Source organism: Macaca thibetana, chromosome 1, assembly GCF_024542745.1.
Source record: "Macaca thibetana thibetana isolate TM-01 chromosome 1, ASM2454274v1, whole genome shotgun sequence".
NCBI classification, from domain to species: Eukaryota; Metazoa; Chordata; class Mammalia; order Primates; family Cercopithecidae; genus Macaca; species Macaca thibetana.
The window spans coordinates 207,917,865-207,931,729 of NC_065578.1; the positions used below are offsets into that span (position 1 = coordinate 207,917,865).

Below are 13,865 nucleotides of genomic sequence, written 5' to 3' on the forward strand. Positions count from 1 at the left end.
AGATAAGAAATATTTAGATGACTTAGGAGAAAAGTCTAGCTGGTAACACATGGGAATGTGCCTGTGTGGAAAAAAAAAAGTCTAGGTTTGTGGTTAAGTTAAGGTATGTACACGGCGGAGACATGGGGATGGATGAGCTTGGGATGAGGCAAAAGGCTCCTCTGAGAAGATTAAGAGAGAAAGATTGTTTAAAATGTTTAAAACACACCAGGCACAGTGACTCACGCCTGTAATCCCAGCACTTTGCGAGGCTGAGGCGGGCAGATCACGAGGTCAGGAGATGGAGACCATCCTGGCCAACATGGTGAAACCCCATCTCTACAAAAATACAAAAATTAGCTGAGTGTGGTGGCGCATGCCTGTAATCCCAGCTACTCAGGAGGCTGAGGCAGGAGAATGACTTGAACCTGGGAGGCAGAGATTGCAGTGAGCCGAGATTGCTCCAGTGCACTCCAGCCTGGTGACAGAGAGAGACTCCATCTCAAAAAAAAAAAAAAAAAAAAATGCTTAAAACACATTGACACCACGGATTTAGCACATCTTGACAGGTGAAACTCTCAGACCCAAGAAAATAGAGGCACGTTAGAGCTGAGCTAATCCCACAGCTACCTCAGTACACAAACGGGGGATCTGAGACCCTCACTGGCACTGTGCCTGAGGTTCTAAAGCCCAGGGCTTCTGACTGGCCACTTGTGCTTCTTCAGTACTGTGGATGGGGGTGGAGTGGGGGGTGGCATTAGCTGATAAGAAAGATTTGGTTGTAGAAAGATGGAGTTAACATAAACGAAGGTATACTGGGACCGGTCTCCTCTGCTGATTTCATGGGAAGCACACACACACACACACACACCCCTCCAAGATCAGAGTAAATCCCTCACATCCCTGTAGCATGGTCCTGATTATAAAAATGGAACCCCAGTCAGAAGGGCAGAAACACGATTGTCTCTCAAGAGATTTGGACACCACTTTTTCATAGTTGGTTTTAGCTGCTTTGCGATATATACTGAAATAAATAGAAAAGGGAAAGAATTGTAACCTGGATCGACAGACAAGCCCTGACAGACAAAAAGCAGATAAGAAATAATATAAGGAAGATAACCCATAATGTAAAATAAAAATAGCACATTGTTGCTTGCATTGATACCCTTTTTTTTTTCTTTCTTTGAGATCTTGCTGTCTTTCAGGCTGAAGTACAGTGGCTCAGTCATAGCTCACTGCAGCCTCCAACTCCTGGGCTCAAGCGATCCTCCCATCTCAGCCTCCCAAGTAGCTGGGGCTGCAGGCACAAACTATGGTGTCCAGCTGATAATTTTTAAAAATAGGGACACTAGGGCATTTAGCAAGTTTGAGTGTCTGCTGTGTATCAAGCACTGTTCTGGGCACTGGGACAGCACAGGGAGCAAATAAACAAAAGTCCCTGCACTCAAGGTGCTCATATTCTAGAGGCAGATGCTGGGTTCACCTCCCATTAAAATACCATTCTCAAGATTCAGTCCCTCCACCCACCCCAGCCCCTAGGGTTTTAGTGGAAATTTAAGTAAGTTGGAAGATGGATAATATCTCCATTCACATTTGGATATGATTTTAATGAAGGTTGCTTTTTGGTTTTTAGGGAGAAGAAAATGGCTTTCCAGATAGCACTGGAGATCCCCTTCCAGGTAAATGATTTATTCTAAAAAATATCTGGGCCAATAGCTAGTATGACTGAATTAAAGATAATTGGAGGCCGGGGTCGGTGACTCACACCTGTAATTCCAGCACTTTGGGAGGCCGAGGTGGGTGAATCACCTGAGATCATGAGTTCAAGACCAGCTGGCCAACACGGTGAAACCCCGTCTCTACCAAAAATACAAAAATTAGCTGGGCGTGGTGGCAGGCGCCTGTAATCCCAGCTACTTGGGAGGCTGAGGCAGGAGAATCGCTTGAACCCAGGAGGCGGAGGTTGCAGTGAGCCGAGATCGCGCCATTGCACTCCAGCCTGGACAACAGAGTGAAACTCCATCTCAAAAAATTAAATTAGAATAAAATAAAATAAAAGTAATTTGAGACTATGTTTATCATTAACTTTAAAATCTGTACTGCAGAATAGAGCAACTTTCTACTTGCGGCAAACTGCAGGGAAAGCCCTATCTTACAAGACTTCACAAAAGCCTTCAAAGAGTATGTTCTCTGCACTACCCTTCCTTTGCATGTGAGGGGCATGGCAGGGTTCTGAATAGGGCAGGTGTAGGATCCGGCCAGTCGGGACTGAACGGATTCTCCTTCCCTCTGAGTTCTAAGAGCCATAGCATTGGTGGAGAACGTGCTGTTTGTTGCTTGGTGGAAGGGACCAGAAGCCAGCTGGGTCATCTCTCTCTGTGTGTCTTGGCTACTTGGGTAGCCAAAGGAGCCCTCCTGACATTAGGCCAGGTGTTAGTCCTGCTTCTTTTCTGCTTTCAGTGTGTTTAAGCAAAGAAACATTAAAGTTTATTTTCCCGCCTCCCCTTTTTTAATCATAAGACAGACATTTTTGCAATGTTTAAATTTCTCATTAATTAATCAGAAGGGACAGGGAGTGAGGGAGTAAGCATTAAAATAAGCTAGCAAATGGCCAGGTGTGGTGGCTCACACCTGTAATCCCGGCACTTTGGGAGGCCAAGGTGGGCAGATCACTTGAGACCAGGAGTTCGAGACCAGCATGGCCAACATGGCGAAACTCCATCTCTACTAAAAATACAAAAATTAGCCAGGCATGGTGACAGGCACCTATAATCTGAGCTACTCAGGAGGCTCAGGCAGGAGACTTGCTTGAACCCGGGAGGCAAAGATTGCAGTGAGCTGAGGTCACACCACTGCATTCCAGCCTGAGCGACAGAGCAAGACTCCATCTCAAAAAAAATGCTAGTAAAATAATAATAATAAAAAGACCTCACCAACATTTTCTACATCTTGTAAAGCATACATTGACTGACTGGAGTCACCAGAGTTTTGTTTATTTCTTTCTTAAGCAGGGTGGGGAACCCACAGAGCCCTCAGGGGCAGCTATCATCAGCCCAGGTAACCAAGCTGAGAAACCAGAACATGCAGTGCATACTCAACTTTTTTTCCCCTTAGAAACATGATATTAGAAAATACACCAATACCAGCGTGTGAGCAGCAGTTCTCTCTGGAAGGTGCAGTTCTAGGTGATTTCTTTTTCATTCCATAGATTTTTTGTTTTGTTTTGTTTTGAGATGGAGTTTCACACTCTTGTCACCCAGGCTTGAGTGCAATGGTGAGCCACCGCGCCTGTCAAATTTTTGTAATTTTAGTAGAGATGGGGTTTCACCATGTTGGCCAGGCTGTTCTCAAACTCCTGACCTCAGGTGATCCAACCGCCTCGGCCTCCCAAAGTGCTGGGATTACAGGCATGAGCCACCATGCCTGGTGAATTTTTATTTTCTTTCCACTATCCTGTATTTCTGAAATTTCTAACATGAGCTGGTATCGGAAACGGCCCTCCGCATTTAATCTGTGTATACAAATGTGTATGTAACAAATGATCACATGTCGGTAAGTATACCTTGCTGCATGGTAAATAACCAAGGAAATTTCTAAAAGGTTAACTGTGGTTGGCCTGGGTAATGGGAGCATTAATTTTTTCCATATGCTCATCTGAATTTTCAGGTTTGCCATGACAAGCACATATTTATTTTCTAATTTAAAAAATCTATGTTTAAACTCTTTAAAGACTAACACCCCACACACTAATGTGGCACGTTAACTAAAATAAAAATGAGTACAGAAATTTGTTTAGAAATATTTATAAACCCTTTAAGGACTCTTCTGAATGATATTATTACTTAGTAGATTAATTTTAATCAGGCTTCTGGTCATCTTCAAACATTTTTTACTTGTGTCAGAATGAACCACCAGAGTGTTGTTTGTTTGTTTGTTTTTTGAGATGGAGTTTCACTCTTGTTGCCCAGGCTGGAGTGCAATGGCATGGCCTCCACATCCTGGGTTCAAGCAATTCTCCTGCCTCAGCCTCCCAAGTAGCTGGGATTACAGGCATGTGCCACCACACCCGGATAATTTTCTATTTTTAATAGAGACGGAGTTTCACCATGGTTGGTCAAGCTGGACTCAAACTCCTGACCTCAGGTGATCCACCCGCCTCAGCCTCCCAAAGTGCTGGGATTACCGGCCTCAGTCACCACGCCCAGCCCAACCTGGGTCTTTTTGTATGTGAGAGTTTGCTTCTTTTTCTCACGTGCTTTCTCTACTCCAGTTTTATTCGATGACACAATTGAGGCCCAGCATGATTTACTTGCCTGGATCCACCCAACCTGTCAGTTAGACTTCCCAGTGCTGCTGCCAACTTAATGTCTCCTTAAAAGGATGCTTTAGAGAAAACGAAATCACGTTGTTCTTCCCCTTTGGTTAAGAGATCAAACGCCCACCAAAAGCCCTTGGGTCAGTTTCTTAGTAGGTAAAAATAATTCTTCATCACTTTCCGAAAACTGCTAATATATAACTCTTATGATGAATAATGTGGGGGGTGTGTGTGTGTTTGTGTGTGCCCCAAGTTCCAATGATTTATCAAAGCCAGAAACTGGTAATTTAACTATGTTTATTTCCAACCACATTGGAAACCACACACAGAAAAAAAAAAAAAAAAAAAAAAGCATGATTATACCCCCTTAATAACCATTACTGCAGAAGGATGTGACTCTACTTCAACATTTGTTGGTATTTTGCAGCCTCCAAATCTGATCATGTATAACCACCTGGGATAGAGTTATTTATTTATTTATTTATTTGAGACAGAGTCTCGGTCTGTCACCCGGGCTGGAGTGCAGTGGCACGATCTCGGCTCACTGCAAGCTTCGTCTCCTGGTTCATGCCATTCTCCTGCCTCAGCCTCCTGAGTAGCTGGGACTACAGATACCCACCACCATGCCCGGCTAATTTTTTGTATTTTTAATAGAAATGGGGTTTCACCGTGTTAGCCAGGATGGTCTCGATCTCCTGACCTCGTGATCTGCCCGCGTGGCCCTCCCAAAGTGCTGGGACTACAGGCGTGAGCCGCCGCGCCCGGCCGGGATAGAGTTATTTTATTTCAGAACCACAGTACTTAGCTATCTCTGAAGTTGCCAATATAAAATGTTTACTCTCTAATGGTTTTGAACGAACTCAAGACCTGGTTATCCCGGGGAGCATCCTTACAAATGACCTGAGAGCTAACAGCCCTCTTGCAGCAGTGGAGGGAGACGCTGCCGTAGCAGTCACTCTCCAAAAGCCAGAGGGTGCAAGATGAAAGGGCACCTTCCTGCAGGGAGGCACATTAAGTCAGTCTGTGATCCGCTGCCAACATCCTGACTGGAGCCATTTCTACTCCTAACTAATCATGACGTGTGTGCATTGTGAATCTTGTTCCAATTCACAATTAACTGTTAATTGACCCATATTTTATAACCTGCCAGCCACGAACTTATGAGTTAGATACAGACACTACCAGTCACTTATTTTTTTTAACAGTTGTTTTAAATGACATTAATGAGCGTGCTTGATTCCTGAACTCTTCTTTACAGTATAATTTTAAAACATTTGAGTGAGAAACGATGGAGAGGCGGAGGGTGGGGGGAGAAATGTCCCATGGAAAACCACTTATCAGGTTGTGAGTGTGGAGAAGCACTGCGTATCCGAGAACTCTTAATCATCAACAGACATGGCGTCTCACAAAGAGAGGTGGGTGTAATTCCAAAACCTAATTTTGGCAGGCGCTTCTGACTAAGTACTTAATCTGGAGATGTCTTCAAGGCCGGTGGAGGTTTTCAGTCCTAGCTGCACATTAGAAGTCCCAAGGGAGCTTTAAAAAATTCCCGTGTCCTCCCTGCATCCCAGACTAATTAATCAGGATCTCCGAGGGTGGGACCACACATCAGGGTTTTGTAAATTTCCCTGGGGGATTGGTAGGGTGGGGGGTTGGGGGGGTCCATCCTATGACCAAGGTTGGGAACCACTGCTTTTTAAAAGACTGTTGGTTTGGTTTTTTGTTTTGTTTTGTTTTGTTTTGTTTTGTTTGAGACGGGTTCTTGCTCTGTCGCCCAGGCTGGAGTGCAGTGGCGCGATCTCAGCTCACTGCAGCCTCCACCTCCTGGGCTCAAGCGATTATCCTGAAAAAGGCTGTTGGTTATTAATGCTTCCCCACAGCTATGCTATTCATTGTTGCATGCTTCTTACCGTGTGCTAGGATGGGGGCTTTAAAGGATTACCTCATCTAATCCTCACAACCACCGTGTGAGAGAGGTGTCATTATCCCTGTTCGGAGAGTGAGACGGGGGCTTAGCAAGCTCAGTAACCTGTCCAAGTTCCGCATCTGCGCGGGGTTAGCTGCCTCCAAAGCTCATGCCGTTAATCTCCATGGTACACAGTGTCCTCTCCATAGCAGTCTTGCAGCTGCCTGGTTAACACCAAAAACGCTTGCGTCAGCTGGTTTAAAAACTTCTAGATAGAGAACTCTTCTTGGGCTGCTAAGAAGCCTAATTTCTCATTTGATTTTTTTCTTGAACTGTCACACTCCTCATTCATTTGATGTATTCATCAGATATTTATTGGGCACCTGCTGTGTGCCTGGTGTGCAGCAGTGACACCAGACATCCAAAGACCTTTTCCTCTTAGAGCTTATATTCTAGTTGGGAGAGACAGACAATAAACACAGAATCAGTAAGTCATTTTATATGGTGGTAGGTGCCTTGAGGAAGATAAGCCAGGTTAATGGGATTAAGCCTGGTAGGGGGAGGGTGCCATTTAGCTCGGAAGGGGCAGTGAGACCCGAACAATGCAAAGGACCCGGCCCGTGGAGATCTAAGACAGGAGGATGCCAGGGACAGGAACTTGCTGGGGCAAACGCCCTGAGGCTGGACTGAGCTCAGTGTTCTAGGATGGGTGTGGGCAGTGAGGAGCAGCAGAGGAGGTGCGCTGAGAGATGGCCTGGGGCCTCTTTCTTCCCCTGCCTCCTTCAAAAAATAAAACTAGCCGGATGTGGTGGCTCACACCTGTAATCCCAACAATTTGGGAAGCTGAGGTGGGTGGATTGCTTGAGTCCAGGAGTTCAAGACCAGCCTGGGCAACATAGTGAGACCCCTGTTTCTACCAAAAATATAAGAAAATTAGCTGGGCCTGGTGTTGTGCACCTGTGGTCCCAGCTACTCAGGAGGCTGAACCCGGGAGGTGGAGGCCGCAGTGAGCCATGATTGTGCCACTGTACTCCAGCCTGGGTGACAGAGTGAGACTCTGTCTCTAAATAAATAAATAAATCTAAAACCTAATATCTTGGAGTGCAGTAGCACGATCATGGCTCACTGCAGCTTCAATCTCCTGGGCTAAGCAAGCTTCCCCTTCAGCCTCCTGAGTAGCTGGGACTATAGGCATGCACCACCACACCTGACTAATCAAAACCGAACATCTTTAAAGAACATTGGCATAAGACTTGGCAAAAATGGCATCTTGTCCCTCATCTCATTTAGTCCAAGAGATACAGGCAATACTGCCATCTCCATTTTATAGATGAGGAGATGAGGAGTCTGACATTCCTAGAGGTTCAATGCCCTGAGACATCAAGCCCTGAGGAAGTTGGAGCATTGGGATTTGAAGAGCACCATCCCAAAAGACCCAGAATCAGGATGATTTGGGATTATGCTTGTCAAGGACTCAGGGCAGGGCTACCATACGTTAGGCACAAGAATTTTGATAGTGATAATTACTGTGTTAATTGTCACTTCATCATGACAGTTACTCTGATGACAAGGAACCTGGCCGTTCTTCACCTGACAAATGTTTTCTTCGTTTGAGCCACTGCTCAAACTAAACTGACCAAGAGTAGACCTTCGGGGCTTTGGCCTTTAAAACAGGAAGTCAACATAAATGACTTGATGTGGCTTCATTCTTGCTTTGCACCAGTGGAAAATATACAGGTCAAGAGTCAAAACATGGCAAATGGGGATCCCAATTATTAGCGAATCTAAGTGAATTTTTATGTATAATTAATTTTTCAACAACCCTCTCTTCTCCTCAAACCTAGAATTAATCCATCTTTTGTATTTTAAGGCCAATTCTGCAGTATTTTCCATCAGTATCTATTTACTGCTAGCAGATATCAGCTACATTCTTTCTCCTTTAGTAGAAGTTCCCTCTTTAGGTATTAAGATTCATTAAGCGACAATAACAAATCTACTTTGTCCCCCAGGGACAATACACAGTTCTCATTCATTTGTTCATTTAGCAGATAATTTTTGAATTTCCACTGTATAGCAACCCTGGGCTTGTTATTTGAGAAGCATCAAATAATAATCTCATTTTTTGACTGGGTGCGATGGCTCACACCTGTAATCCCAGCACTTCGGGAGGCCAAGGCAGGTGGATCACTTGAGGTTGGGCATTTGAGACCAGCCTGGCCAACATGGTGAAACCCTGTCTCTATTAAAAATACAAAAATTAGACGGGCGTGGTAGCAGGCGCCTGTCATCCCAGCTACTCGGGAGGGTGAGGCAGGAGAATCGCTTGAACCTGGGAGGCAGAGCTTGCAGTGAGCCAAGATCGCCCCATTGCACTCCAGCCTGGGCAATAAGAGCGAGACTCCGTCTCAAAAATAAAATAAAATAAATAATCTCGTTTTTCTCCATTTCTGATAAGGATTTATTTGGTCTGAAGTCTTTCTCTCCCCTCTCTAAGGCATTACCCAGTTTAACCTTTCATGTATAATATATATGATAGTAATTTAAAGTATAGCAGAACAAAATGTATTTGATAGGAAAAAACCTTGTTTGCTCTGTGTTAAGTCCTCCAGAGAGCTAATTAGAGTTTGTAATTCTAAAAGGCAGCTATAGATTCATTTATATTAGCAGTCCATGTAGATTCCAATTAAGGAAATGGTTTGTCACTTGTGTTATTGAAAACACACACAGGGCGAGCGCGGTGGCTCATGCTGGTAATCTCAGCGCTTTGGGAGGCTGAGGCAGGCAGATCATGAGGTCAGGAGTTTGAGATCAGCCTGGCCAACATGGTGAAACCCCGTCTCTACTACAAATCCAAAAAAAATTAGCTGGGAGTAGTGGCAGGCGCCTGTAATTTCAGCTAGGTCGGAATGCTGAGGTGGGAGAATCGCTTGAACCCAGGAGGTGGAGGTTGCAGTGAGCCGAGATGGCACCATTGCACTCCAGCTTGGGCAACAAGGGCAAGACTCCATCTCAAAAAAAAGAAAGAAAACACACACAAACAAAAACTTTAGTAGATCTTTTGGCATATCATTTTTTAAAATAAACTGATAATGGTCGATATGATTGTTCAAAGAAATAAGAGCTTTTCATACACTCAGTTTAAAGGAACTTTCTAGACCAGGCGTGGTGGCCCATGCCTGTAATCCCAGCATTTTGGGAGGCCGAGGCGGGTAGATCACCTGAGGTAAAGAGTTCAAGATCAGCCTGGCCAACGTGGTGAAACCCTAAAAGTTTTAAAACCCTAAAACCCTTTAGTCTCTACTAAAAAAATACAAAAATTAGCCGGGCATGGTGGCTGGTGCCTGTAATCTCAGCAACGCGGGAGGCTGAGGCAGGAGAATGGTTGGAACCTGGGAGGCAGAAGTTGCAGTGAGCTGAGATCGTGCCATTGCACTCCAGCCCGAGCTGACAACAGCGACACTGTCTCAAAAATAAATAAATAAATAAATAAATAAATAAATAAAGGAGCCTGACAGAAACTTTCTGATGTTTTTTCCTTCTTGACGGTAACATTGCCAACACTAACTCTTACAAAGACAAGACAAGAAAGGGAACTTGAGACACCATTACATATAATTCTGGACCTAGCAGTTTAAATCCTTATTTTTTTATGACATTAAAAAATGTCTATTTTAGGCCAGGCACAGTGGCTCACACCTGTAATCCCAGCACTTTGGGAGGCTGAGGGAGGTGGATTGCTTCAGCCCAGGAGTTCAAGACCAGCCTGGGGAGCATTGTGAGACCCCTGTCCCTACAACAATTTTTTTTTTTTTTGAGATGGAGTTTCGCTCATGTTGCCCAGGCCGGAGTGCAGTGGCATGGTCTCAACTCACTGCAACCTCTGCCTCCCAGGTTTAAGCAATTCTCCTGCCTCAGCCTCCCAAGTAGTTGGGATGACAGGCATGTGCCACTATGCCCAGTTAATTTTTGTATTTTTAGTAGAGATGGGGTTTCTCCATGTTGGTCAGACTGGTCTCGAACTCCCAACCTCAGGTGATCTGCCCCCCTCGGCCTCCTAAAGTACTGGGATTACAAGCATGAGCCATATCGCCCAGCCTACAGAAAGTTTTAAAAAATCAAAAAATTAGTTGGGTATGGTGGTGCATGCCAACTACTCGGGAGGCTGAGGCAGGAGGATTGCTTGAGCCCATGAGGTGGAGGCTACAGTGAGCCATGGTTGCAGCACTGCACTCCAACCTGGGCCACAGAGCAAGACCCTGTCTCAAAAATGCATATAGTATTCAAATAAACACAATAATTATAGAAAATTGGAAAATATCCATAAGCAAAAAAAAAAATTAGTCACCTGTGTTCTCATCACCCAGAATTAACCATTGTTAACATTTTTGTTATAGATCCTTCCAAACTTTTCTCCATGCTTGTGATTGTATTTATAATACATGATTTACAGGGATATAAATGAATTATTTGTCATTATAAGAACTGTATTATAGCCAGGCACAGTGGCTCACGCCTGTAATCCCAGTACTTTGGGAGGCTACAGTGAGCGGATAATGAGGTCAGGAGATCGAGACCATCCTGGCTAACACAGTGAAACTCCGTCTCTACTAAAAATATAAAAAATTACCCGGGCCTGGTGGCGGGCGCCTGTAGTCCCAGCTACTCGGGAGGCTGAGGCAGGAGCGGAGATGCCTGTCTGTTCTCAGGATTTTAAGGTGTTGCATGGAAATAAGAAAACCGTACAGTATTTCTCACTACAAGGCGGGGTCAGGAGATGCAAACAAAATGATGTGGGGGTTCCAAGTGAGGTGGAATTCCAGACAGCGGCTGGGAAGACTTCATGGAAAGGGGGAATCCGAGTGGGTTTTCTAGGATGGGTAGAGTCCATTAGAGGAAGGGAAGTGCCATAGAGGAAGTTCGGTGAGAAGGAGAGGGAAGGCATTCTGATCATGAAGGAAACACTGAAAACGGCATGGAGATAGAAAAAGATACTGCCTGATTTTTTAACCTACCACTTTTTAAGAACCTTTAAAAAGAGATTTTTAAAACGAATACTTGGCGCTGACAAAGGGGAAATGACTGGGCGTGGTGGTTCACACCTGTAATCTCGGCACACTGGGAGGCTAAGAGGGGAGATCACCTGAGGTCAGGAGTTTGAGACCAGCCTGGCCAACATGGTGAAACTCCACCTCTACTAAAAATATAGAAATTAGACGAGTGTGATGGCGGGTGCCTGAAATCCCAACTACTCAGGAGGCTGAGGCAGGAGAATTGCTTGAACTCAAGAGGCAGAGGTTGCTGTGAGCTGAGATTGTGCCAATGCACTCCAGCCTGGATGACAGGACGAGACTGTCTCAAAAAAAGAAAAAAAAGAAAGAAAAGAAAAAAATTCATACTGTAAACTGGTACAGCCTTTCTTTCTGGAGAGCAGTTTGGGGCACATGCACCAGTAGCCTTAGAAGGCTCATTCTTTCGACTTAATTATCCTGTTAGTGGTGAGATGATTAAAGATGCGGCCAAAATTTATGTGAAAGGTATGCATCACATCTTCACTCAGTCAGGAGAATTGGGGAAAACCCTAACCGTTAATAGTTTATCCAAAATTCATATATATATAATATATACGTGTATATATGTGTATATATATGTATTATGTATGTGTGTACATATACGTATTCTATATGTGTATATATGTATTATATGTGTGTATTATATATTATATACATATATACATATTATATGTGTGTATATATGTGTATTATATGTGTGTGTGTATATATATATACACACGTGTGTGTGTGTGTGTGTGTATATTCCAAATTTTCTACACTGAGATTAGATTAGGGATTTTGTTTTGTTTTTTGAGACAGTCCCACTCTGTTACCCAGGCTGGAATGCAATGGCACAGTCATAGTTCATTATAACTTGGAACTCTGGGTTCAAGCAATCCTCCTGCCTCAGCCTCCCAAGCAGCTGGGACTGCAGGTGCACACCATCACACTCAGCCAATTTTTAAATTTTTTTTGTGGAGATGGAGGTCTTGCTGTGTTGCCCAGGCTCATCTTGAACTTCTGGCCTTAAGCAAGCTTCCTGCCTCAGTTTCCCAAAGCACTGGAACTGTGGGCAGAAGCCACTGTACCCAGCCAGTTTTTTTTTTTTTTAATTAAATTAAACTTTAAAAAAGAAAATGCAGGGAATTGAGTAGTCCAGTTTGGTTCAGCACAAGTTATATTGAGGCAGTCATGGGAAATAAAACAGGAAGAGAGCGTGGGGAGCGTGGAGTGGAAGGCTGGGACTTGGGGAGCATGGAGTGGAAGGCTGGGACTTGGGGAGCGTGGAGTGGAAGGCCGGGACTTGGGGAGCGTGGAGTGGAAGGCCGGGACTTGGGGAGCGTGGAGTGGAAGGCCGGGACTTGGGGAGCGTGGAGTGGAAGGCTGGGACTTGGGGAGCGTGGAGTGGAAGGCTGGGACTTGGGGAGCGTGGAGTGGAAGGCTGGGACTTGGGGAGCGTGGAGTGGAAGGCTGGGACTTGGGGAGCGTGGAGTGGAAGGCTGGGACTTGGGGAGCGTGGAGTGGAAGGCTGGGACTTGGGGAGCGTGGAGTGGAAGGCTGGGACTTGGGGAGCGTGGAGTGGAAGGCTGGGACTTGGGGAGCGTGGAGTGGAAGGCTGGGACTTGGGGAGCGTGGAGTGGAAGGCTGGGACTTGGGGAGCGTGGAGTGGAAGGCTGGGACGTGGGGAGCGTGGAGTGGAAGGCTGGGACTTGGTAACTGGTCAGATACAGAAGAGAAAGTCTGAGCACCCCAGCGAAGCTTCAGTGTACATAGGGAAGTTCAGGTATTCTTAAAAGGTGCACAGAGAGAATTTTTGGTTTTTTTGAGACAGGGTCTCACTTTGTTGCCCAGGTTGGATGGCAGCGGCGCAGTCACGGCTCACTGCCGCCCCAACCTCCTAAGCTCAAGCAATCCGCTCACCTCAGCCTCCCACGAAGCTGAGACCACAGGCATGTGCCAGCACACCCGGCTAATTTTTAGGTTTTTTTTTTGAGACAGGGTTCCACTATGTTGCACTGGCTGATTTCGAACTATTGGGCTCAAGTGATCCTCCTGCCTCAGCCTTCCAAATTGCTGGGATTACAGGTGTGAGCCACTGCGACTGGCCAGGGAGAAATTTTTTTTTCCCAGGGTGCTTTTTACTTTTTATTTTTTAATTTCCATAGTTTATTGAGGAATAGGTGGTATTTGGTTACATGAGTAAGTTCTTTAGTGGTGATTTATGAGATTTTGGTGCACCCATAACCCGAGCAGTATACACTGCACCCGATTTGTATATTTTATCCTTCACCCCCTTCCCACCTTTTCCCCCTGAGTCCCCAAAGTCTATTGTATCATTCTTATGCCTTTGCATCCTCATAGCTTAACTTCCACTTATGAGTGAGAACATACGATGTTTGGTTTTCCATTCCTGAGTTACTTCACTTAGAACAATAGTCTTACTGGGCACGGTGGCTCACGCCTGTAATCCCAGCACTTTGGGAGTCTGAGGCGGGCAGATCACAAGGTTGGGAGAACAAGACCATCCTGGCTAACACGGTGAAACCCTGTCTCTACTAAAAATACAAAAAATTAGCCAGGCGTGATGGCGGGCGCCTGTAGTCCCAGCTGCTCG

At 45.2% G+C, this 13,865-nt stretch overlaps 1 protein-coding gene across 2 annotated transcripts in view; it reads left to right on the forward strand.

The window, feature by feature from the left end:
• The window catches only part of EDARADD (EDAR associated via death domain), an 86,979-nt gene that overhangs the window by 70,105 nt on the left and 3,009 nt on the right, over window positions 1-13,865 (forward strand). For both annotated transcript variants that reach the window (XM_050770285.1, XM_050770296.1), the window contains exon 5: window positions 1,613-1,658. In XM_050770285.1, coding sequence (XP_050626242.1) covers window positions 1,613-1,658 — 46 coding nt within the window. The remainder of the gene's footprint in view (window positions 1-1,612; window positions 1,659-13,865) is intronic.